This window comes from Pongo pygmaeus, chromosome 8, assembly GCF_028885625.2.
Source record: "Pongo pygmaeus isolate AG05252 chromosome 8, NHGRI_mPonPyg2-v2.0_pri, whole genome shotgun sequence".
NCBI lineage: Eukaryota > Metazoa > Chordata > Mammalia > Primates > Hominidae > Pongo > Pongo pygmaeus.
Genome location: NC_072381.2, coordinates 6,151,076 through 6,175,614, shown reverse-complemented (window position 1 = coordinate 6,175,614; position 24,539 = coordinate 6,151,076). Strand labels below are relative to the sequence as shown.

The 24,539-nt window shown below is 46.0% G+C and overlaps 1 protein-coding gene across 3 annotated transcripts in view; it reads left to right on the top strand.

The window, feature by feature from the left end:
• Positions 1-19,300: 19,300 nt before the first annotated feature.
• Positions 19,301-24,539, top strand: part of IL2RA (interleukin 2 receptor subunit alpha) — a 50,719-nt gene continuing 45,480 nt past the window's right edge. The window contains exon 1 of one of the 3 annotated variants that reach the window (XM_054436465.2): positions 19,301-19,622. In XM_054436465.2, the coding sequence (XP_054292440.1) occupies positions 19,559-19,622 (64 nt within the window). In that variant the 5' untranslated portion in view covers positions 19,301-19,558. The remainder of the gene's footprint in view (positions 19,623-24,539) is intronic. The other 2 variants (XM_054436462.2, XM_054436463.2) reach the window with 2 other exon arrangements.

Genomic DNA, 24,539 nt, shown 5'->3' with positions numbered 1-24,539 from the left:
GTCAGAGACAACTGGGTGTGTCACTCGGTATGTGTGTCCCAGCACACCCCTGACCAGTGGATTCCAACATTTTTACGGATGTGGCAGCCTCCAGCATATTATTAAGAGTCCGCTCCCACTCTCTGCAGCTCATGTGTCTTATGGAGACTTCCAACAGGTTAGCTACTTCGTGCTCATCTGGCCTGGTTGGCAAAATATCCCCGTAATGTTCAGCAGAAGAGCTGGACCATCCAGTTCTCTTCCCCATTATTACAGAGGGCAGGAGAATTAACATAGGCCTAGGAAAAAACTGTGAATGTATATTGTCACCCCTTGCAGCTATTTCTGATTCTCCTTTATGGTTAAAAAATAAATAGCCGGGCATGGTGGCTCATGCCTATAATCCCAGCACTTTGGGAGGCCAAGGCGGGTGGATCACCTGAGGTCAGGAGTTCAAGACCAGCCTGACCAACGTGGTGAAACCCCATCTCTACTAAAAATAAAAAATTAGCAGGGCATGGTGGTGCATGCCTTAATCCCAGCTACTCGAGAGGCTGAGGTAGGAGAATCGCTTGAACCTGGGAGACAGGTTGTAGTGAGCCGAGATCACACCATTGCACTCCAGCCCAGGCAACGAGAGCAAAACTCTGTCTCATAAATAAATAAATAAATAAATAAATAAACTTGGCCGAATCGTAATGCTGCACACAAGCTACCGGAGGCTGTGTTAATCTGCTCTGGTGGCTATGACTATGGCTTCTACTTCATAGACTTTGTGGTAGTCTACTGTTGTTCTCAGGATCTCTCTGGTGTCTTCCAAGGTCAGACTGTGAATTTAATGGAAATATGATGAGGACCGCCACCCCTGCATCCTTCAGATTGGTAGTCCACCATCTATGACCCATGGACCAAATCTGGCCCACTTCCTGTTTTTGTACCACCTTTGCTCTACGAACGGCTTTCACATTTTCACATAGTTGGTAAAAAATCAAAAGAATAATAATATTTTGTGATATGTGAAAACTGTATGAAACTCAAATGTTGGTGTCCGTAAGTAAAGTTTTATTCAATCTGAAAAATGTTCATTCATTCGCAGATTGTCTCTGGTTGCTTGAGTGCTGCTATGGCAAAGGCAAATGGTTGCAATGGAGTATGCATGACCACAAGGTCTCAAATGTTAAGCAAGTCTTGCTTTAGATCCTTAAGCATGGCACTCATCTTTGCCGTCCTTGCCAGCCCCTGGGCTGTGATATTGTCTTTGTTTGTTTGTTTGTGTTGAGATGGAGTCTCACTGTGTTGCCCAGGCTGGAGTGCAGTGGCACGATCTCAGTTCACTGCAACCTCCATCTCGCAGGTGCAAGCAATTCTCCTGCCTCAGCCTCCAGAGTAGCTGGGATTACAGGCATCCGCTACCACACCCAGCTAATTTTGTGTTTTTAGTAGAGACAGGGTTTCACCATGTTGACCAGGCTGGTCTCAAACTCCTGATCTAAGGTGATCCACCTGCCTCAGTCTCCCAAAGTGCTAGGATTACAGGCGTGAGCCACCACACCCGGCCTGTGATATTGTCTTTAATTTTCTATCTTGATTTTAGAAGAGGAAGCTTCAGCATCTCCCTTTTGGCTTTTCTCACTATGATGCCCTCACTCCACAGACCAAGGAACCGCCTTGGGGAGTGTGCCAGTTCTCAAGAATGTCAACCCCAATTGCATATTCAGAGACTGGGAAAATGGACCATGAGGTGGGTTCATGTAAACTGGACCTTGGCAAGGAATTCATTATTTTCTGCTCTCTACACCCACAGTCTAACCTCAGATCTCAAGATAACAATGTCAACACTAATTCTTCAAATGGTTGGTTATTTTCCTTTCCGTAGGATGTTTGCCCAAGTAAAGAGTCACAGGCCCATTTGGTGAATGACTGGGGAGTTGTTGTTATTATTATTGTTATTATTATTATTGAGATGGAGTCTCATTCTATCAACCAGGCTGGAGTGCAGTGGTACGATCTCGGCTCACTGCAACCTCCACCTCCTGGGTTCAAGTGATTCTCCTGCCTCAGCCTCCCAAGTAGCTGGGATTACAGGTGCCCACTACCAAACCTGGCTAATTTTTGTATTTTTAGTAGAGATGGCTTTTCACCATGTTGGCCAGGCTGGTCTCGAACACCTGACCTCAAGTAATTCACTCACAGCCTCCCAAAGTGCTGGGATTACAGACAGACATGAGCCACCGTGCCTGGCCGATGGGGAATTATTACACTGGATCCTTGCAATGGTGTTGCAGATTCCTTCTTCCTGGTGGGGAGGGTGGTCAATGGATTCTGGGACTGATCATAGCCTTAGAACTGAATACTGGGCAAAGGATCATGATTTTCTATGGGGATGACTCCCCAGCTCACAGGGGAGGGAAAGGCCTGAGCTTGCTTTACATGAGCAAGTTCATTACAAAAATGCAAGCCGAAAATAGACAGCAGATGCATCCCAGCTTCACTGAGGAGTGGCCTTGAAAAATGACAGTGAGAGAAAATCCCTCCAATGGGCAGAGCATTGAGGGGTGGACCCAGCCATCCACTCCGTGTGGGAAGGAGATGTGGTTTAAGATACAAATAGACACCTATTTGTGAGTGGTATAGAAGACTTGGCTCTCTGGTTGGAGATTTGGGAAAGACTGGGTGTGGTAGCTTACATCTGTAATCCCGGCACTGTGGGAGGTCGAGGTGGGTGGATCACCTGAGGTCAGGAGTTTGAGACCAGCCTGGGCAACATGGTGAAACCCCATCTCAACTAAAAATGCAAAAATTAGCTGGGTGTGGTGGTGGGCCCCTGTAATCCCTGCTACTTTGAGGCTGAGGCGAGAGAATTGCTTAAACCCGGGAGGCGGAGGCTGCAGGTGAGCAGAGATCATGCCATTGCACTACAGAAACAAAAACAAAAACAAAAAAAAACAAAAACAGAGTGAGTGTGAAGCATGAAGGTCTTTGTATCTCATGACTTTGCTCCCAGGAAGCGTCCATCACAGAAGGTGCACTAACCAATCAAGCAGACAAAACAACAAAGCCAGCCCTGGTGACACCAGCCAGCCCTGTCATTCATTGGTCACCCAAGTGCTGGCATGGTGGGGCCATGAAAGACGTGGCAGGATAAGAAACAAAGAGGCTGTCCTGGAGCCCTGCAGCATGGACTCCCACTTCCCTAGGCTGATCACACCACAGCCTGCACCACGCAGAAGCTGCTGGCCCAAGCGTTGAAATAGTTGGGTAAAGGTGGCACTAAAATGTCAACTCAGAGGTGACAGTCTGTGATGGTGGTGCACCGTTCTCCAGAATGCAGTATACACTTTGAATCAAAAGCCTTTACGCTGCCGGCCCTGGTGGCTCACGCCTGTAATCCCACCACTTTGGGAGGCTGAGGCGGGCAGATCACATGAGGTCAGGAGTTTGAGACCAGCCTGGCCAATGTCGTGAAACCCTGTCTCCACTAAAAACACAAAAAATTAGCCAGGCATGCAGTGAGCCAAGATTGCGCCATTGTACTCTAACCTGGGTGACAGATCGAGACGCCATCTCAAAAAACAAACAAACAAACAAACAAAAAAAGCTTTATACGGTCTGACCCCCCCCAGTAGGAAGAACACATGGGTCTGGAAACCAAAGGGCATAAGTGGCCTTATCATCGCTCCCGAAGACCCAGCAGTGGACTTTGTGTTTCCTAGTCCTGCAACTCTGGGCTCTGCAGGGCTGGAGGTCCTGATCCCCAAGGAATCACACTTTTGCCAAGGGACACAAAAGTCTCAGTGGATTATGAGTTGCAGCTGCAACTTAGGCACCTCCAGCTTTTTGTATGACCCTGATCAGCAGATCAGGTGCACCTCAGCTCCTCAAGTCACTCCTTGTGCCATTTGTGATGCCAATTGGACTAGTGTATCCTTTCTGGCCTAAGAAGGACATGATGACCAGGGACACAGACCCCCAGGGATGAGGGCTGACCACCCCACCAGGTAAGCCACCAAGACCAGCAAAGATGGTGGCTGGGCCTGCGGCTCTCCGGGACACAGGGTGCAGGTGAAGATGAGCATCTGCTGTGGCTCAGGGGCAGCAGCGGCAGCAGGAGTTGTAGGTCTTCCTTTCAACCTCCCTCTCCTCACTTTCCCCAGAAGACAGGTCAGCAGCAAGCTGGAGGGCCTGTTTCTTGGTGTCCATGGAGAAGTCTATCCAAGCAGTGCTGAGATGGATGAAAGGGAACACAGAGGTGCCCAACCAGGCCCCCAACGAAGGACATAGCCAGCTGCTGGGAGCTAACAGCAGATAGACTTTAGCCAGAGTTGTATTCTGGTTGGCCTCAGCTGCAGAGAACTACCTCACCCACTTGGATACCCTTCTTCAGGGGATCCAAAATGACAGATAGTGTTGGGAGCAGACAGGGTCGGCCATGCCGGCGCACCCCAGGATGACTGACCCGCCAGGCGCTCTGCAGCTCCCATGGCTGGCAAAGGTTGTGTGGCAGTTTGGCTTCTCCCACTGCCCAGTCCTGTTTCTTCCTTCCCCATCTTTTCACAGAGGTTGATCCCAATCAATATCCTGCAATCCCAAATCCATCTCCTTGTCTGCCTCCTGAGTGTCTAGACAGCACTGATGACTATGTATGCAACATGCTTCTACACACTTAGAAAACTCTCTGGACAAATGCACACCGAAAAACTGGTTCGTCTCAGGGGAGGGTAAGTGTAAGTGGGTAGGTAGCTTGGGACAGGGAGTAGAAGGGAATGTACTTTTTATTATTTTCCCCTTTTGGATCATATAAATTTTTGTACAATAAACATGTATTTCACTCAAAAACAAAAATTTAAAAAATCCAAAGAAAAGAAGGTCTAAATTATTAGTATAAGTTATTGTTTGATCTTGGTATAATGAGTGGGATAGAAGTTAAAAAAGAAGAAATGTTCAAAATGGAAAACAGCAGGAGAGAAAGAGAAAAAGGAGAGATAAAAAGAGGAGGAAAAGTAACAGCAAAGCAGAGAAAAAACATTTTATGTGGTGGTTTGGAATGTTTGGGTAGTGTGAAAAGCTTGCCTTTGGTGTCTTCCAATTTCCCCTCTCAGACCTCCTCCCTATCCTAACAAGCGCCACCTCTCTCCTCCACAACCTTCCACCATGTTATCTCTTGCTGTCCCTTGGAAGCTCCAAGCACAGATCTCTTTGTTGTTGTTGTTGTTATTGTTTGAGATAGAGTCTTGCTCTGTTGCCCAGGCTGGAGTGCAATGGCACGATCTTGGCTCACTGCAAACTCCGCCTCCCAGGTTCAAGTGATTCTCCTGCCTCAGCCTCCCGAGTAGCTGGAATTACAGATGCATACCACCACACCCAGCTAATATTTTGGATTTTTCGTAGAGACAGGGCTTCACTATGTTGGCCAGGCTGGTCTCGAACTCCTGACCTCAGGTGATCTGCCTGCCTCAGCCTCCCAAAGTGCTGGGATTACAGGTGTGAGCCACTGCACCCAGCCAGATTTCTTTTTTTTCTTCTTTATTCTTCTAGTGTCCAGACTTTGATTATAATTCATCAATTAATTCATTGAGCAACTATTTATTAAATACTCAGGGTATATTTACAAGGGAAGAATTGTGGTATATATTCCAAAACACGATCATGTTGAGGTGTGCATGAATAACATGACCCTGATTAAATGTTAGCCAAGACGTTTGATTTAAACATTTAAAAAGAAAACTCCAAAGATAGAAGTGTTGGAAATACTTAGAAACTAATAGTGAGCTCACCTCTGTGCTGTCCCGGTGCACAGGTGGTGTGTCTTTACATTGCTCCTGGTGCTACAAAAACAGCTAGACGGCTATTGTCATTTTAACACCGTGTGTACAGATTCCAGCTGTCCAGGATTTCATCATCCCAGGTAGTCACATATTCACACCTGAGTGTATGCAACTCAGCTGTGTGCTGAATACTTTGTGCAAAAACACCCAAAGGGGACTGTGGGGTGGAGGGGACTGCGGGGTGGAGGAGACTGTGGGGTGGAGGGGGCTGCGGGGTGGAGGGGACTGGGGGGTGAAGGGGACTGGGGGTGGAGGGGACTGTGGGGTGGAGGGGACTGTGGGGTGGAGGGGACTGTGGGGTGGAGGGGACTGCGGGGTGGAGGACTCCCAAGTGCACCAGGCAGGTGACTGGTGAATATGCTACAGCACTCGGAAATATACCAACATACCCCCCACACATATTTATTTTCAGGAAGGGCTACCCATTGCAATTTCACCCCCTTTTCTCCCAGAAGAATAGATCGTACACAGCTCAGTTGAAATGAAGTAGGTTCATCAGTTCTAACAAATGCACCACTCTGGTCGGGGTGTTGATAGTTGGGGCGCTGTGCATGTGTGAGGGCAGGAGGCACAGGGGAATTCTCTCTCCCTTCCACTCGAGTTTGCTGTGCATCTAAAACTGCTCTAAAAACAAAGTCTATTTTAAAAGAAACCTCACAATTGCAGTCCCCACAACTGCCTCCTGCTGCTGCCCCATACCCTCTGCTCCACTTTGAAGCATAGCTTCTCAGATGAGCTGTTGGTCCAGCACCTCTACAGCATCTCCACACAGGTGCTGATTGCCACAGCCAGAGCAGAGCTCTCAGCTCCTCATAATCCTAACCAGCTCCCTATCTTAGTAACTTCTCTTAGTAACTGGCAACATCTTTCACTGAGTACCCAAGCCAGAAATCTGAGTCATGTTGATTCTTCTCTTTTCCTCTCCACCAACCCTGCTGCATCCAATCAATCAAGTAAGTTCTGTGGGTTCCACTTTTAAAGTAGATTCCCTAAGTGGTCACTGCTTACCATCTCCACTGCTATGGCCTCAGACCTCACCACCGCCACTTCGGCTGACAAATGCAATGACCCCATCACTTCTCCTCTGCTCCCAACCTTCCCATAGTTTCCCATCAACTCAGAATACAATCCCAAACTCCCCACCTGGCCTACAAGTCCTTCACTGACGCAGCCCCTGCCTAGTTTTTCCACCTGCATCTCTGACCTGGGCCCCTGGCTCAAGCAGTCACGCCAGCCTGCTTGCTGTTCCTGGGACATCGAGTCATTCCTCCTCAGCGACGCTCTTCCCCCAAACAGCGACATGGTTTGTTCCATCACTGTATCCCGGCTCCATCCAATGGCTTTCCTCGACTTCGTCACCTGAATGAGCATCCTCTCCACCCCATCCCTGGCATGATTGACTTACCTGCATTGTTCTTCTTTGTGAGACTTACCATCCAGAGCATTACACCATATTTTCATCTGATTATTTGCTTCTTGTCTGTTCACCTCCTCAGAACTTGAGCAGCATTATAATAGCATGGATTTGGTCTGTCTTATTCTCACTATGATACAAGTACTTATGTACCTGGCACATAGTAGGTACTCAATAAATAGTAGTGGCAACAGAGCACCAAAAATGAGCTCGGCAGAAAATGAAGAATTCCATTATTTGTCTTAAAAAGGCAGACAAGCTGGGCACAGTTGCTCATGCCTGTAATCCCAACACTTTGGGAGGCTGAGGTGGTCCAATCCCTTGATCCCAGGAGTTTGAGAGTGGCCTGGGCAGCATGACGAAGCCCTGTCTCTACAAAAAATACAAAAATTAGCCAGGCAAGGTGGCATGAGCCTGTAATCCCAGCTACTCGGGAGGCTGACTGGGAGGATCACCTGTGCCCAGGAGTTAGAGGCTGCATTGAGATCATGCACTCCAGCCTGGGCGACACAGCAAGATACTGCTGTCTCAAAAAAAAAAAAAAAAAAAAGGCAGATAAGTTACTAACATGGGAAAATATGGGTCGTAAAGGACAGAGTTGGCTTTTTCAGAAAAAGACAGTTATTAGGTATCCAACAACAGATAAATGGATAAAGAAAATTTGGTATATATACACAACGGAATACTGTTCAGCCATAAAAAAGAATGAAACCCTGTAATTCTCAGCAATATGGATGGAACTGGAGGAATTATGAAAAATGAAATAAGCCAGGAACAGAAAGTTAAACACAGCATGTTCTCAGTCACATGTGGAAGCTAAAAAGTGTCAGTCTCACAAAAGTAGAAAGTAGACAGAGGATACTTGAGGCTGGGAAGGGAGAGGGGAAGGGAGTGATAGGGACAGATTTATTAAAGGATACAAAATTACAGCTAGACAGGAAGAATAAGTTCTAGTGTTCTGCACTACTATAGGATGACTACAGTTAACAATAATGTATTACATAGTTTCAAATAGCTAGAAGGAGGTGGGGCGGTGGCTCACACTTGTAATCCCAGCACTTTGGGAGGCCGAGGAGGGTAGATCACCTGAGGTCAGGGGTTTCAGACCAGCCTGGCCAACATGGTAAAACCCTGAGTCTACTAAAAATGCAAAAAATTAGCCGGGTGTGGTGGTGGGCACCTGTAATCCCAGCTACTTGGGAGACTGAGACAGGAGAATTGCTTAAACCCGGGAGGCAGAAGTTGCAGTGAGCTGAGACTGCACCGTTGCACTCCAGCCTGGGTGACAGAATGAGACTCCGTCTCAAAACAAAAACAAAAACAAAACCCAAAATAGCTAGAAGGAGGATACTGAATATTCCCAACACAAAGAAATGATGGATGTTTGAGATGATGGATGTGCTAATTATGCTGATCTGATCACTACACATCATATGTATCGAAACATCACTATGTACGCATGAATATGTACAGTTATTATTAGTCAGTTTTAAAGTAAAATTTTTAAAAAGAAAGAGAAAGAGAAAGAAAAAGACAAGTGAGAGAGCTAGAAATTCATCCCACACCCACCAGGGATGAAATTAGCCTAATCTCAACAGAGTTCAGTCTCTTCATCTAACAGACAAGGAACAGAATCTTTCATCGCATGTTGGGGAGGGGAAGAATGAGGTTACTCAAATAAAAAGTTTCGAACTTCTCAGAAAAATGAATTTCGTCAATTCGAGATACTGTTAATACCCCATCTGGCCATGATTGACGAAACAGACCTTTGGATTCCGTGAAACGAACCCCTTGCTAATGTCGCTTCTGGGTTCTTCAGACCTTCTTGGCAGGTGGCTGGCTTCTCTGTTCTAACTTAACTCTCCAGATGTCACATGAAAAAAGTATGCTTGTTATGAAATAATCCTCTGGCTTCATTACCCAGGAAGTCCCTGCTTTGTTTTTGGTCTTTGTTTTTATTTTCTCAAGCTCTGACAGTAGAAGTTGCTGGGGGAAACTGTGGGTCTTTATGGACGGGGATGAAGTTGTTTAGAAACTAAAATGAACAAGATACTGTATTTTCTTCCTCACACTCTCTTGCTCACGCACTCAGAAGACAAAGGTACCCCCTTCAGTTCCCAGAAGCTGGTCTGCTCTTTTTTGTTTGTTTTAATCGTAGAGACACGGTCTCGCTCTGTGCCTAGGCTGGAGTGCAGTGGCACAATCGGTAGCTCACTGCAGCCTCAACCTTCCAGGCTCAAGGATCCTGCCACCTCAGCCTGCTGAGTAGCCGGGACTACTGGCACGCGCCAACACACCCAGCTAATTTTTAATTTTTTTCTAGAGAATCTGGTCTCACTATGTTGCCTAGGCTGGTCTCAAATTCCTGGTCCCAAGTGATCCTCCTGCCTCAGCTTCCCAAAGTGCTGGGATTACAGGTGTGAGCCACCACACCCAGCCCACTTCTGCTCTTAGGGAGAGGCGAGTGCATTTCAGAGAGCACTCGAAGCTCCCAAAAGAAGGAGTTGACAGACCCCACGTCCCCTCAGCCCTTCACACAGCCTCCCCTTGTCTTCCTCTCCTACTTGGCACTGTGGCTGCACTGGGACCCCTCATGAAGACCAAGATCCTCATAAAGAGGACAAGAAGTTCATCCAATACCAGTCAGGCCAATATGTCAAAATTAGCATAACTGTCAGAAATGCAGAGGCATCAACAACTCCTCTTGACAACAGGGTTGGTAGAAGAATCAAGGGCCTAATTTTGATGCCTGGCACAGGTTATGGGAGCAACAGAGTACATGCTGCCCAGCAGCTTCTGGAAGCTCCTGGTCCACCCCATCAAGAAGCCGGAGGTCCTGCTGAGGTGCAACACATCTCAGTGTGCTGAGACTCCCCTCAATGTTGCCCCCAAGAACTGCAAAGCCATCCTGGAAACAGCGGCCCAGCTGCCCATTGGAGTCACCAAGCCCAGTGCCAAGCTGTGCAGCAAAGAAAAGGATTAGACGGCTCATGTGCACGTTTTATTTGTTTTTAAATTAAAAAACAAAAAAAGAAAGAAGGAGGAAGTGGAGGAAGAGGAAGGAAGAGGGAGGAGGAGGAAGAATTTACATCAGCAGGCTGATTACATACTAGTCCTTGAATTCATGGTTGAGTGTACTGACCATTCTCCCTATGGACACTTGAAGATTTCCATCAAACCCTTCATAACATATTGCGTAATTGTGGAGTCTAGACTTGGGCCACAACTGAGTGATTTTTTTTTCTCAAACCCAATTCCACAAAGTAAAAGCCTGATGAAGTACAGTGAAGGCTGATGCCCTATTAACTGTGTTTCCCAAGTCCAGAGCTCTAAAAAGGTTCTGCATACAGTCATTCATTCAATGCTTAATGACTGAGCATTAATTCCATGCTAAGTACTGAACTGAGCACTAGGAATAAGAAGGTGACCTAGAGGCATATCCTCTCTAAAGATGCATAGAGCCTCGTTGGAATGATCAGCCATGTCTCCAGAGAGCTACAAGGCAGTTCTCAATTGGTAAATGCCCTGAGAGTGATGGGCTTGTGGCATGTGTAAGGGTTAGACAGACCTGGGACCTAGACATGACACCACTCCTAACGAATTATGTGAGTGTGGGTGTTTCACAACCACAATGAGATGCAATGCCTGCACTTGTAACATGGAAATAGTGATGGCATGCAGGCCCCGCCAGATTGCTGTGAGAAGTCAGCGGGAGAGACGTGCAACATTCTCAGCACAGTGCTTGCCATGTAGTAAGGGCCTAATCAATGCTAGTGATTCCTTTCAATATTCCTAAGATGCAGATAAGGGAACAGCCCAGAGGAGGGGGAGCACTTCCATAGGGAGGGATGCGGTGAGACTTCCTTCAGCAGGTAGCACTGGAGCTGGGTGTTAAGGAGTGAGTGAGCTTTGGGCTTCTGGACTTAACAGAGGAAACCAAGAAAAGAGGAGGCGGTGTTGCGGGAATAGTGAGCAGTTGATGATTTTTGTTTTGTTCTCTTGTCTGCTTGGGGATATTTTTGTGGCAAAGACAGCATGAAGGATAGCGAAGAATTAATATTGAAGAGATAGGCCAGGGCAGGTTATGAAGGATTTTGAATATCGGGCTAAGAAATGTGGGCTTAATTTCGAAGATATTATGGACACTCCTAAAATGTTACATTTTAGATAAGGGAAAGAAAAGTATTCCTCGAGAAGATTAAATTGGGGCTGGGCACGGTGGCTCACGCCTGTAATCCCAGCACTTTGGGAGGCGAAGTGGGCAGATCACCTGAGGTCAGGAGCTTGAGATCAGCCTGGCCAACATGGTGAAGCCCCATCTCTACTGGAAAAAAAAAATTAGTCGGGCATGGTGGTGGGTGCCTGTAATCTCCGCTACTTGGGAGGCTGAAGCAGGAGAATCACATGAATCTGGGAGGCAGAGGTTGCAGTGAGCCAAGATTGCACCACTGCACTCCAGTGGGCGACAGAGCAAGACTCAGTTAAAAAAAAAAAAAAAAGATTAAACTGGAAGCAATGGGTAAGAATGGTGGAGTGGAGAGACACATTTGAGTGAGAGAAGCCAGCTGAAAAGCTGTACAGACGTCTAGACAAAATATGACACCAGCATGCCTTCACCTCCCTGCAAAGACCACAGACCACTGAGCTCCAAAGGGGGTTTGGAATCCTTGTCCTGGGCCGCCATCGGTAACTCATCAGTGCTGGCTTGAGAGATAAACTCTATTATCCATCCCCGAACTAAAATCATGACAGAAGTGGCCAGGGAGCTTTGCTGCTATCCCCCCAGCAAACACGTCCTCCACTCAAATGGAAAGAGGACCCTCTGACAACATCTGTGGGACCCAAGAGCACTGGTCACCACAAGCCACAACATGTTAACAGTCAGTTTTCAATTGTTAGGGACGGAGGATTCAGTTCATGATTCATACAAACCAACTGTTCTCTCCCAGTGTTTTCTGGGTGGCACAACCCACAAGTCAACAGTGGCTTGGGAACTAGACATTTGAGTAGAGTTGGGTTATTTGATTCATAGTGGATTTTGGTTTTCCACGGGACCCCTGTGCCCTTGTCTAGTAGAATCTGGTGGAAATTACAAACTGCAGAAACTCAACTCACTGCCGCAATAACAGGATGCACCTGTAGATTTCGTAGAATTAGTAGCAGCGTTCTCTCAATACCAGTTTGAGAGAAATAACCCTGTTTGCATAGTGCCAACTGGGGCAGAATCTGAAGTGTCTTGCCTGTCTGTCAGCCATGGGAGGCACCGATCTCAGCAACATCTATCCATCCGCCATCCACTTAACAAGCAAAGATGGAAGACCTTCGTGCTCCAGGCTATCCTGCAATGGTTCATTTGCTTTTGATGGGATTATCAATTTGACAGATGTGCTTGCAATTAACTGGGGGCTTTCTGCTTCCAATCCAAATTCCCACAGGTAGATCGCTGGCTCTTTGGGAGCAAAAACCCTCCTCTGTTTGTTTTTGCTTCTCCCAGAGCCTGGGCAGAGCTCCCTGTTCCTGGATCCTACCTTGATATGCACTGAATTGAATTATACTAAAGGGTGCACCCAAGAGTGCATGAGCTAAGTAAAATGTAATTTGTGGGACCTCATGTGGACATTTCAGGTCCATGTGTACAAGATAAAGGAGAGAAAATCCTGGGGGACACCACAGGCCTGGGAAAATGACCTCCTACTAAGCCTAACAAGAACATCCAGTACATAAACAGCAGGCTCTCTGCAACCACTTCGGTCCTTCCACTGCCACGCTCCCAGAAGGCAAAGGGTTATCTCCTGTTCAGATTTTGGCTCTGAGACCACAGCTCAGCACATCACTCCTCTAGAGAAAAGAAAGTCTAAGATGAGAGAGTGAGGCTGCTTTCATGTGGTGCCAGCGTGTAGTGCAGGGCAGGCCTGATCGCTGAACGGATCCCTGCAGATGTGAGCGGTCACTTCCCCTTTCGAGGGCCCATTTCTTTTCCTCTTTGAGGAGACTGTGAGCATCCTCAGTGCAGGGCTATGTTTTAGCTTCTTGGCTCTCCTCACAGGTTCTAGCATAATGCTTTGATTAATTGAGGTCAACGTTTGTTGATGGATTATGTGACAGAGGTGAAATTCTTTGATCTGGGTTTCACCTTTTCCTTTCCCCTACTCCCTCCTTTTTAGAGGCGAGGTCTTGCTCTGTGGCCCTGGCTGGAGTGCAGTGGTGCAATCATAGCTCATTGCAGCCTTGACCTCCTGGGCTCAAGCGAACCTCAGCGCCTTGGCCTCCTGAGTAGCTGGGACTATAAGCACGCGCCACCACGCTCAGCTTCACCTTTTCCTTTCCTTGTGCTCCCCTGGCAGATATGCTGGTAAACAATGAACCAGTCAAGAGGACAGCAACAGGAGGAAAATGGGAGAAACCTCATGATTCGTGGACTAAACAGGCTTCCCGCTAGTCCTGGCTCACAGAGGAAGTCATGCTCCATGTTTTGAATGTCCTCAAAGCTCATTCAACTCCAAAACGCATGAAGACGAAATGGGAATTTTACTCAAGATTTTTGTGGGCTGTTGGGGAGAAGAGTTAACATTGCAAAGCATATTGCAAACTCTTATCTTCAAATGATTTTTAAATTTTCTTCCAAGCTCTTAATTATTTTTCCAGAGCTGCTCTGCTCTTCTCACTCTGGGTCCTTTCTCTGCCACTCTCCTCAGCATGACTTCTCTGTAATCGGCCAGCATTTCTTTTATTCTATAGAGCAAGTTTTCTCGCCCTGGGCACCTCTAATTTGCATGTTATGCCACCACACCAAGTGAGCCTCAGAGCACCAGTGTTTTAATCCCGGAAAACAGTCCTTACGGGATTCAGCACAGAGGTCCTCTTGGCAGCCTGTAGTCTCCAGAGTGACATGTCCTCAACAGTCAAAGTGAGCAAGCTATGGTGCCCATCACCAAGTGGGGCTCACCATTCCCCTCTGCGTTCACTTCTCTCCTACCTTCTTCCTTATCCCATCCTTCCTCCTTCCTTTTTATTTCTGCATTCAACTATTAATGGTTATTCATTTCATAGGGGCATCTGTGCCACTTGGTTCTACAGGCATTTTTTTTTTTTGAGACAGACTTTTGCCCTTGTCCCCCAGGCTGGCGTGCAGTGGCGTGATCTTGGCTCACTGCAACCTCCGCCTCCTAGGTTCAAGCAAGTCTCCTGCCTCAGCCTCCTGAGTAGCTGGGATTACAGGCATGTGCCACCACGCCCAGCTAATTTTTGTATTTTTAGTAGAGACAGGGTTTCACCATGTTGGCCAGGCTGGTCTCGAACTCCTGACCTCAGGTGATCTGCCTGCCTCAGCCTCCCAAAGTGCTGGGATAACAGGCGTGAGCCATCGTGCTCGGCCAGTTCTATGGGCATTGTTGAAGTGACCACTAACAAGCCCCGAGGGTAAGTAAAGGAAAATGAAAAGTGATTGATTCCTCACCACCTCTCCCCTTTTTTCCTCTACCCTTTGCCCCTGCTCCCCAATCTAGACTTTAATAAACAGAAATGATTTTTGTTGCAAGCTGAAAACTCATTAGTGTGGTTGGGGCCAGGGGGTGACAAGTCAAGCTTTAGAGTTGTCTGGATAATAAATGCTGTCTTCAAGGACTGTCCAACATTGTAGGAACAAGAGAACAACCCAACCCAAGTGAACAACTAACTCCTATTCACAAATGCTGCTGCCTCTCTGCCATCCCCTAACCTCAGCCTCACACACTTGAATTTCGGCAATCCATTTGATGAGCTCAAATCAGTGAATTTTCTCCTCGTCAAAGCTCACAAATTCTGTTCCCCGCTTCTTGCCCCATATCCAGGCATTACCAACTGCATTTTCCCTTTGCCTGATATTCTGGCATCAAGCCTCCTTGCCATTCCAATTTATTTCACCTTCCTCCAGTCCTTATTATTTCCTTCCTGGAGAGTATTTCAGCATCTCTATGCCTCAATCTCCCCTGCACACCACACGAGCTCGGCCTCATTATCACATCACTTGGCTATGTCCCGCCTGGGTTAGACAGCTTCAGTGGCTGAAGTCCATAGATCTTATTCTGTTTTTCAAGGTCCACCTGACTCTGAATCCAGCTGACATTTCTGCCCTTAGCTTCTACCCCACTCTACTTCTGGTTAACTATGGACCACACTCTGCTTCCTCAGGAACCACCTACCAAGGCCGTATCCATCCTTCAAGGACAATACGTGGGCCTTTCCTGATCACATCAGCTCAACAACTTTTCCCTCCTACATTTCAATTGCTCTTCTTACCATAATCATTAGTATTCACCCCACTGTACATCTAGAAAGAAAGTGGTCTTAAACCTAAGGGAAGGCAGTCTGGGTCAGAAATTGGTTGTCCGCTGTTATGAGCTGTTTCTTCTAGGAAGTACCAAGCACTTCTGATAATAGAATTGAGCAATTTCCTGATGAAGTGAGACTCAGCTTGCACTGTTGACCGGCTGTCCCTGGATGAACTTAGTTACTTTTAACCAAATGTCCCTTTCTTGAACTTGTTCCTTTCTTGAAATATTCCTTTCTTGAACTTAATCTACCAATGTTATCTAGATACCTTTCCTCAAAAAAAAAAAAAAAAAAAAAAAAAACCCTCTGCCAGGAAGGAAATATTTGAACTGGACTTATTGTAAATAACCTCCCTGCAGCAGGTTTGAAACAAAACTTTGAATTTGCCTCACAAAGAATTTGTCTGAAACTGCTTTAGTATATGCTAGTTATATTAGTAAGCACATGTGGCTTCACACATAGTGGGTGGACACCCATATGTGTTATGCACTGTGTTAGGTGACGTAAGTTCACAGATAAACTGGACATGGGGCTATCCTCTAGAGGCCCACAGTTTGACACCTTAACCTGAGATCCTTGGACCTTTGAAGTTCGGAGTGCCCACAACCGCTGGGTGTGGTGGCTCACACTTGTAATCCCAGTACTCTGAGGGGCTGAGGTGGGAGGATCGCTTGAGTCCAGGAGTCTGAGACCAGCCTGGGCAACACGGCAAAACCCCATCTCTACAAAAATTACAAAAAAAATTAGCCAGGCCTGGTGGTGCATGCCTGTGGTCCCAGTTACTTGAGAGGCTGAAGTGGGAGGATCACTTGAGTCAAGGAGGTAGAGGCTGCAGTGAGTTGAGATGGCAACACTGCACTCCAGAAACCCCGTCTCAAAAGAAACAGAGCAAAACAAAACAAACTGCCCATAATGCTCCTGAAACTTCCTACGGATTTATCCAGAGTTTGTGCTGATGTGCATTTGTTCCAAGGAGGGAAACCAAAGGTTCTATCAAATTAAGAAAAGAGTTTTTACCATTGTGGAAGACAGTATGGCAATTCCTCAAGCATCTAGAATCAGAAATACCATTTGACCCAGCAATCCTATTACTGGGTGTATACCCAAAGGAATAGAAATCATTCTACTATAAAGTCACATGCACCCGTATGTTTATTGCAGCACTATTTACTACAGCAAAATGGAACAAACTGAAATGCCCATCAATGAGACTAGATAAAGAAAATGTGATACATATACACGATGGAATACTATGCAGCCATGAAAAGGAATGAGATCATGTCCTTGGCAGGGACATGGATGAAGCTGGAAGCCATTATCCGAAGCAAACTAACACAGGAACAGAAAACCAAATGCCGCATGTTCTCACTCATAAGTGGGAGTTGAACAATGACAGCACATAGACACAGGGAGGGGAACATCACACACCAGCGCCTGCTGCAGGGTGGGGGGTGGGGTGTGAGGGGAGGGAACTTAGAAGACAGGTGAGTAGGTGCAGCAGACCACCATGGCACACATATACCTATGTAACCAACCTGCACGTTCTACGCATGTATCCTGGAACTTAACTTTAAAAAAAAAAAAAAGAGTTTTTAATCCCAAGAAAGATTAACAGCAAATAGAAGAAAGAAAGAGATATAAACAGTGAATTGCAATGCAGCATGGCAGGTGTTATGATGGAGTAGAAAGGACTGGAAAAGGCCTCCTGGAGGAAGGGACACTCAAGTGTCTTTCCATTTCATCTGTAAACTCATTAAGGGCAAAAGCTTTGCTATAGCTTCAGTATGAGATCCTGGGAAATTCATGACAAAATGGGTCTGCTTTTGCACCCACCACTTCCTCTCACATCCCTGCATCGTGCCATGCAGCATGAACTGGAAACCTCAGCGTCAGCAAACGACGACAGAGCGTTCATCCGCAAGATGAACCAGAAGAGCCAGTTTCAATGACTTGTTTAACCGTGGTCCATCTCAGAACCAAAAGTTGGGCCTCTTATTTACCAGAAAAATTGTGGGGGCTTTGTGATATGGCTTTTAAAAAATCTTGTAATTGCCAGGCATGGTGGCTCACACCTGTAATCTCAGCACTTTGGGAGGCCGAGGTGGGTGAATCGCCTAAGGCCAGGAGTTCGAGACCAGCCTGACCAACATGGTGAAACTCCGTCTCTACTAAAAATACAAAAACTAGCTGGATGTGGTGGCAGGTGCCTGTAATCCTAGCTACTCAGGAGGCTGAGGCAGGAGAATCACTTGAAACTGGGAGGCAGAGTTTGCAGTGAGCCGAGATTGTGCCATTGCGCTCCAAAAAAAAAAAAAAAAGACATTAACATAAATTTAAATATTTTATAATGACAATCCATTAACTACTTAAAGCATAAGCTATTTTCCTGGAGAGGCAGCAAGTGCATTCTACTCCCACACCCAAGAAGAAAGGAGCGTGACTTTGGTGGGAATACTAGGAGTTTCTACTGAAGCACTTGCCCGCAGAGTGAGAAACGTTCCTAGAGAGGAAGTTATACCTGCTGTGGAATTTAAGAGAATCTTGTCATATTTTGATAAGTTTTTTGAGACGGAAGTCTCACTCTGTCACCCAGGCTGGAGTGCAGTGGCGTGATCTCAGCTCATTGCAGCCTCTACCTCCTGGGTTCCAGCTATTCTCTTGTCTCAGCCTCCTGAGTAGCTGGGATTACAGGCACCCGCCACTACGCCCGGCTAATTTTTGTATTTTTATTAGAAACGGGGTTTCGCCATGTTGGCCAGACTGGTCTCAAACTCCCGACCTCAGGTGATCTGCCTGCCTCAGCCTCCCAAAGTGCTGGAATTATAGGCGTGTGCCACTGCGCCTGGCTAATTTTTGTATTTTTTTTTTTTTTTTTTTTTTAGTAGAGTCAGTGGTTTCACCGTGTCATCCAGGCTGGTCTCGAACTCCTGACCTCAGGTGATCCACCCACCTTGGTCTCCCAAAGTGCTGGGATTACAGGCACGAGCCACCGGGCCCAGTCAACGTGATGTGTTTTGGAACCCTGAATTCCTTGGCTGGCCCGGAGGGTTTTCTTTTTGTTAATAACTTTGCTTGCTTTCTAGTATTTAAAAAATTGTGTTTTGCTCTAACTATGCAATGGCTTTAAGTCTTAGACAAATTTCCAGGGAGCAAAACACACTCAACCATTTCATAATAATCAGAAGAGAGCTCTGATCAATAAATAAGCAAGACTGAATTTTACAAAATAATCCAAAGTTTAAAACCAAAGCCCACTTTTTGCATGATCCTTTAAGAGAAAGACAAATCTGGAAGCAAAACACCTTATAAAATGACAATGCAATTTCAGGAGCCCAGGGCACCATTGTGAAATGATGATGGCTAGTACAGGTTATAAGTCTTGGGGAATTATTTATGAATTCTCAGGATCCTTCAGTTCGCCGCATCCTTCTCCATTATTTGAATATTGGAGGCTGCCTGATCAGAATCTTGGCAGGACTTTGCTCCTTCATCCCAGGTGGTCCCTGCTGACTCCTCAGGACATTACAACCCTTGGGGGAGGACTCAGCTTATGAAGTGCTGGGTGAGACCACTGCCAAGAAGTGCTTGCTCACCCTACCTTCAACGGCAGGGGAATCTCCCTCTCCTTTTATGGGCGTAGCTGAAGAAAGGATTCATAAATGAAGTTCAATCCTTCTCATCAACCCCAGCCCACACCTCCAGCAATTGAACTTGAAAAAAAAAAACCTGGTTTGAAAAATTACCGCAAACTATATTGTCATCAAAAAAAAAAAAACACTTCCTATATTTGAGATGAGAGAAGAGAGTGCTAGGCAGTTTCCTGGCTGAACACGCCAGCCCAATACTTAAAGAGAGCAACTCCTGACTCCGATAGAGACTGGATGGACCCACAAGGGTGACAGTCCAGGCGGACCGATCTTCCCATCCCACATCCTCTGGCGCAATGCCAAAAAGAGGCTGACGGCAACTGGGCCTTCTGCAGAGAAAGACCTCCGCTTCACTGCCCCGGCTGGTCCCAAGGGCCAGGAAGATGGATTCATACCTGCTGATGTGGGGACTGCTCACGTTCATCATGGTGCCTGGCTGCCAGGCAGGTAAGGGCCTGTGGGTGCCCCCGGAATTCCAGGAAGGCTGATGGGCATCCCTCTTCCCAGCCACAGAACCAGAGGGAGTCCCCAGGTAGATGGTTCCAAGAAGGGAGTTGAATCTTGGGTTCCACCTCTTGCCTGTGATCCACGGGGACCCCAGTTTATGCCTCACTGTTCCTTGGTCTGTCAAGAGAGCCTGAAATAGCATTAGGTTCTCCTGTCCTTCTCAGTCCTTGACAATTAACTCTGGGAAGAATAGTGTGGCATGATATTTGGGATATTTGGATGTTAACAGGGCCCTGATGAGCAGGTTCCTCAAGAAATTATCTTTTATTCTTCAGTGAATTTCCCTTTATTCTCTGCACTCCCACCCCCCATCTAAGAAGCTATCAGGAAGCTCTTTAAGTTCAGGTTAATTTGCTGGAGACATGAGTACTCATATATCAAACACTGGGATAATTTAAGATCTCAGAAAAGTTTAGCTTCAAGGATGTATACACTGCTTTTACATCTTAGGAAATAACACCTAGGAATTTCCTTACAAGTGCAACTTTACAGAAATTTTTTAAAATATGCATACTCACTTTTAGAACATTACTACTTCTCATAATCCTATGTATATACATGATATGTATATGTATATGTGTTTATATATGCAAATTTTAAATTTCATTCCTTGTTTCAAATGGATTTTCTCGAAGATTTTTTTTTTTTTTTTTGACACCATCTCTGTCAGCCAGACTGGAGTGCAGTGGCGTGATATTGGCTTACTGCAACCTTTGCCTCCCAGGCTTAGCGATCCTCCCACCTCAGCCTCCTGAGTAGCTGGGACTACAGGCACACGCCACCACACCTGGTTAATTTATTTTTTTGTAGAGATGGGGTTTTTGCCATGTTGCCCAAGCTGGTCTTGAACTCCTGGGCTCAAGTGATCCACTAACCGTGGCCTCCCATACTGCTGGTACCACAGGCATGAACCACCGTGCCTGGCCAATATTTTTTTTAAAAGAAATAAAAAACCACCAACTTCTACCTCAAACCACTCTTCCTAATTGAGTGTGAATTTTCTAATAATGTCTTCCCTTTGCTTACTCAGGAAGACAGATAAGAAAGTTTATAGTGTCTTTTGAAAGTCTATAATGGCAACAAGTAGAATGCTAACTGGCTGCAGAAAGAATTTATTAAGAAATGAAACATAATGATGCATTTCAGGAGTCTGCTTGCTTGTTTAGGGGAAGAGGCCAGTCATGCTGGGCTGTGTACTGGCCCAGATGTAGGAGTGTCTTTAAAGAGGGCATTTTATTTACTTATTATATATTTATTTATTTATTTATTTATTGAGACGGAGTCTCACTCTGTTGCCCAGGCTGGAGTGCAGTGGCGTGATCTCAGTCCACTGCAACCTCCACCTCATGGGCTCAAGCAATTCTCCTGCCTCAGCCTCCTGAGTAGCTGGGTTTACAGGTGCGTGCACCACCACGACCAGCTAATTTTTGTATTTTTAGTAGAGATGGGGTTTCACCATATTGGTCAGGCTGGTCTCAAACTCCTGACCTTGTGGTCCACCAGCCATGGCCTCCCAAAGTGCTGGGATTACAGGTGTGAGCCATCGCGCCTGGCCTATGTTTTTTATTTTAATAGGTTTTTGGAGGACAGGTGGTGTTTGGTTACATGAATAAGTTCTTTAGTGGTGATTTGTGAGATTTGGGTGCACCCATCACCTGAGCATGTATGCTGTACCCAATGCGTAGTCTCTTATCCCTCACCCACCTCCCATCCTTTCCCCTGAGTCCTCAGAGTCCATTGTGCCATTCTTATAAAGAGGGCATACTTTTAGGAAGGTTTTCAATGTGATTTCTACCTCCACAGGGTCTTTGCTAACTCAATCCAAGCCAAGAACAGCAAAATCTTGACAATTAATCATGCTCTGCTTCTGGAAGACACATTTCAAGTAAACTCGTGTTATTTCTAGCCATTGGTGACTTATCCAAGGGTCCGAGTGGTGTTGGTGGGAGCAGGGGAAGTAGAGTCCCATAAGGACTCCTTCACACCATTCTCAACATCTGTCCATACACCATCTGCCCCTCAACACTATAGGAAATACAAAAATGAGCGAGATATAGTCCTGACGCTTAAGCAACTTATAACCTGGTGAGGAGGAGAAAAGCCTAGATATAAATATAGTAATACCAGCCAGAGTGTGGTAAGATCTACGGAGCGTGGGGCTATCAGAGAAGGCTTCATGAGGATGACATGTAAAGGGAGCCCCAAGGGACCAGTAAATTTCCATCAATGAGATTCCAGAGAGAGAGGCCCCAATGAGCCAAAACACAGGAGTGCCTTAGGGAGCAGCAGGTGGTCCACTGTGCTCCTGCCCTGGACAGGGAGGGTGGGGATATGGGGAATTCAAACTGGAAAGTTAGGATGAGGTAAAATGAATCAACTAAGGCATTAGGCATTTTTAGTCTGTATATTGCTGGGCCCTGGGATGTGGTCAGAAAGAGAATTCTCCTAGTGATAACTTCTTAACTCCACTTAGTAGGCAATAAAGAACTACAAGAAAATTTAAAACTACCATTTACAAAGTAACTTCTATGTGCCAGATATGTGTCTTATTGTAATCTTCATAGCCACTTTGCAGTATGGATGTCATGAACCCCTAGATGAAGCAAGAACCCAAAACTCAGACTCGCACAGGCAGTGAGAGTGCCAGGGTTTGAACCTGGTCTCCCTGGATTGTTCTGTTTCTGTTCATTGCAAACAGGGTCAGAGCTTTATGGAGATGATACTGGCATAGAGTGGAGAGAGATCAGGTGCACAGAGACAGGTCATGAGGCTCTTAAAATAGTCCAATCACAAGGCAAACGAGGACCCAGTGGCCAAAGACAATGACATGGGTCAAGTTTCTGGAATCAACAGGAATTTTCAGGCATCACTCCAGGGTAAGAAACCATCTCATCACAGACTTTTTCTCCAAGAGGAACCTAGTCTTGAAACAACTCAGACTTTTTATTCCTCAGGGTAAGAGTTCTCTAATGAAATCAGACTGTCAACAGATGCAATTTCTAGCTGATTCATAAGGGCAGATTTTCATTCTGAAAATTTCCAAAGCCACCATTTAACATGGCAAGGGTTTGTGAGGACATATTAGTCAACTTGAGTGTTTTTAGTCTCTATATTACTGGGCTCTGGGATGTGGTCAGAAAGAGAATTCTCCTGGTATTACCAATATGGCACGTTATTGAAGTCACCTTTCTCAGAACTGTGGAAATTCTGAGAGCTTATATGTCCCTTGATCATCTTTCTTTCATTCTAGGAATTCTGTGATCAAATCTTTATCCTCTAGACTCAAAAATAATTCTTTAAAAAAACAGTGCGGAAACCCATTGAGATAATGTGTTTGTGTAATTATCCATTCTTGTAAAGACAACTGCCCACAATGGAATTTCCCATCTTCACCTTTGTCAGTCAAACACAAAATGTTTAACCCTTCACATTTAATCTTTCAACTTCTTGAGATCCCAAAGTATTATTGCTACTGTTACTTCATTCATCTTCAAGACATGTCTTGAGGCTGTAAGGGCTTTCCTAAACATTGGGAGCTTTTCGTAAGACAGTTGGTACTTTCCTTAAAACAGCATGCCTTAAATATGCAGTTTGATAAATCACCTGTGCATAGATCTCATTTTAGATGTGAGAATTGAAAAAGAAAAAAATTGACTTCACAATTCTGCACCAAAAGAATGAGTTTCACGAATGCGTCAGTTAGAAGTGCTAATATAGAATGGTTGGTGGGCTCTATAACTCCATTACTCCACCCCACTCCCCTGATAGAGAAGTATTCCCAGACTGGTTTTTGCCTAAAGCCTTGGGTATTCTGAATGCCTCTTTGTGATTTTTTTTTCTTTTCCTTTTGAGACAGCATCTCACTCTGTTGCCCAGGCTGGAGTGCAGTGGTGAGATACTGACTCACTGCAACCTCTGCCTCCCGGGTTCAAGTGATTCTCCTGCCTCAGCCTCCCTGAGTAGCTGGGATTACAGGCATGTGCCATCACGCCTGGCTAATGTTTGTATTTTTAGTAGAGACGGGGTTTCACCTAGTTGGCCAGGCTGGTCTCGAACTCCTGACCTCAGGTGATCTGCCCGCTTCGGCCTCCCAAAGTGCTGGGATTACAGGCATGAGCCACCGCGCCCAGTCCTCTTTGTGATTTTTTTGTTGGAGTCATTCTTCTGCGAGCTATGGACACCATCAAGGCAGGCAGTCCCTCAACGTGGCGGCTGTTCCCGCCCTTCCCCACTCCTCTTCTTGCTCAAGGATGAGCAGAAACTTTACAGATAAAGAGAGAGTTCCCTCAGGAAATGAGGCATGTTGCTTGAGGTCACAGGGAATAGAATTAGCAGGAAAATAAACCTTGCAGGAAGCAGAAAGTAGTCCAAAGCACTGAGGAGAGGACACGGGGAGGACATGAGTTTTGGACAGATTTCTCTCTGCAAAATGAGGAGGTCACCCAGGGATCTTGAAACTCCCTTCCAGTTCCTTCACTCTGTGTCAAGGATTCCAGAAAGGAAATAAAATAAGCTCTGCTTAAAAGGCATTTTTCAAGCTGGGGAACTTTGGGATGAAAAAGTTTCCCAAATGAAGACATACTGGCACGGTCAGGGTTGAGCGACTTTTGTGTGTCAATGCACCCAAGCCTGATGTCTCATTGTGGGTTATTTCCAGCTCTGAAGAAGTACTGCCTGGCAGCCAGCATGACCCACTGCTTCTGTAATTGCTGCAGTTGCAGGTGTCAAGGCAAAAACTCCACTCACTCAATTCTCAAAATCTATCCAATACCTCTTATGCCCCTTTTCAACACTATAGGAAATGTAAAAATGAGAAAGACATAGTCCTGATTCTTAAGAGAGTCATAAGCTGGTGAG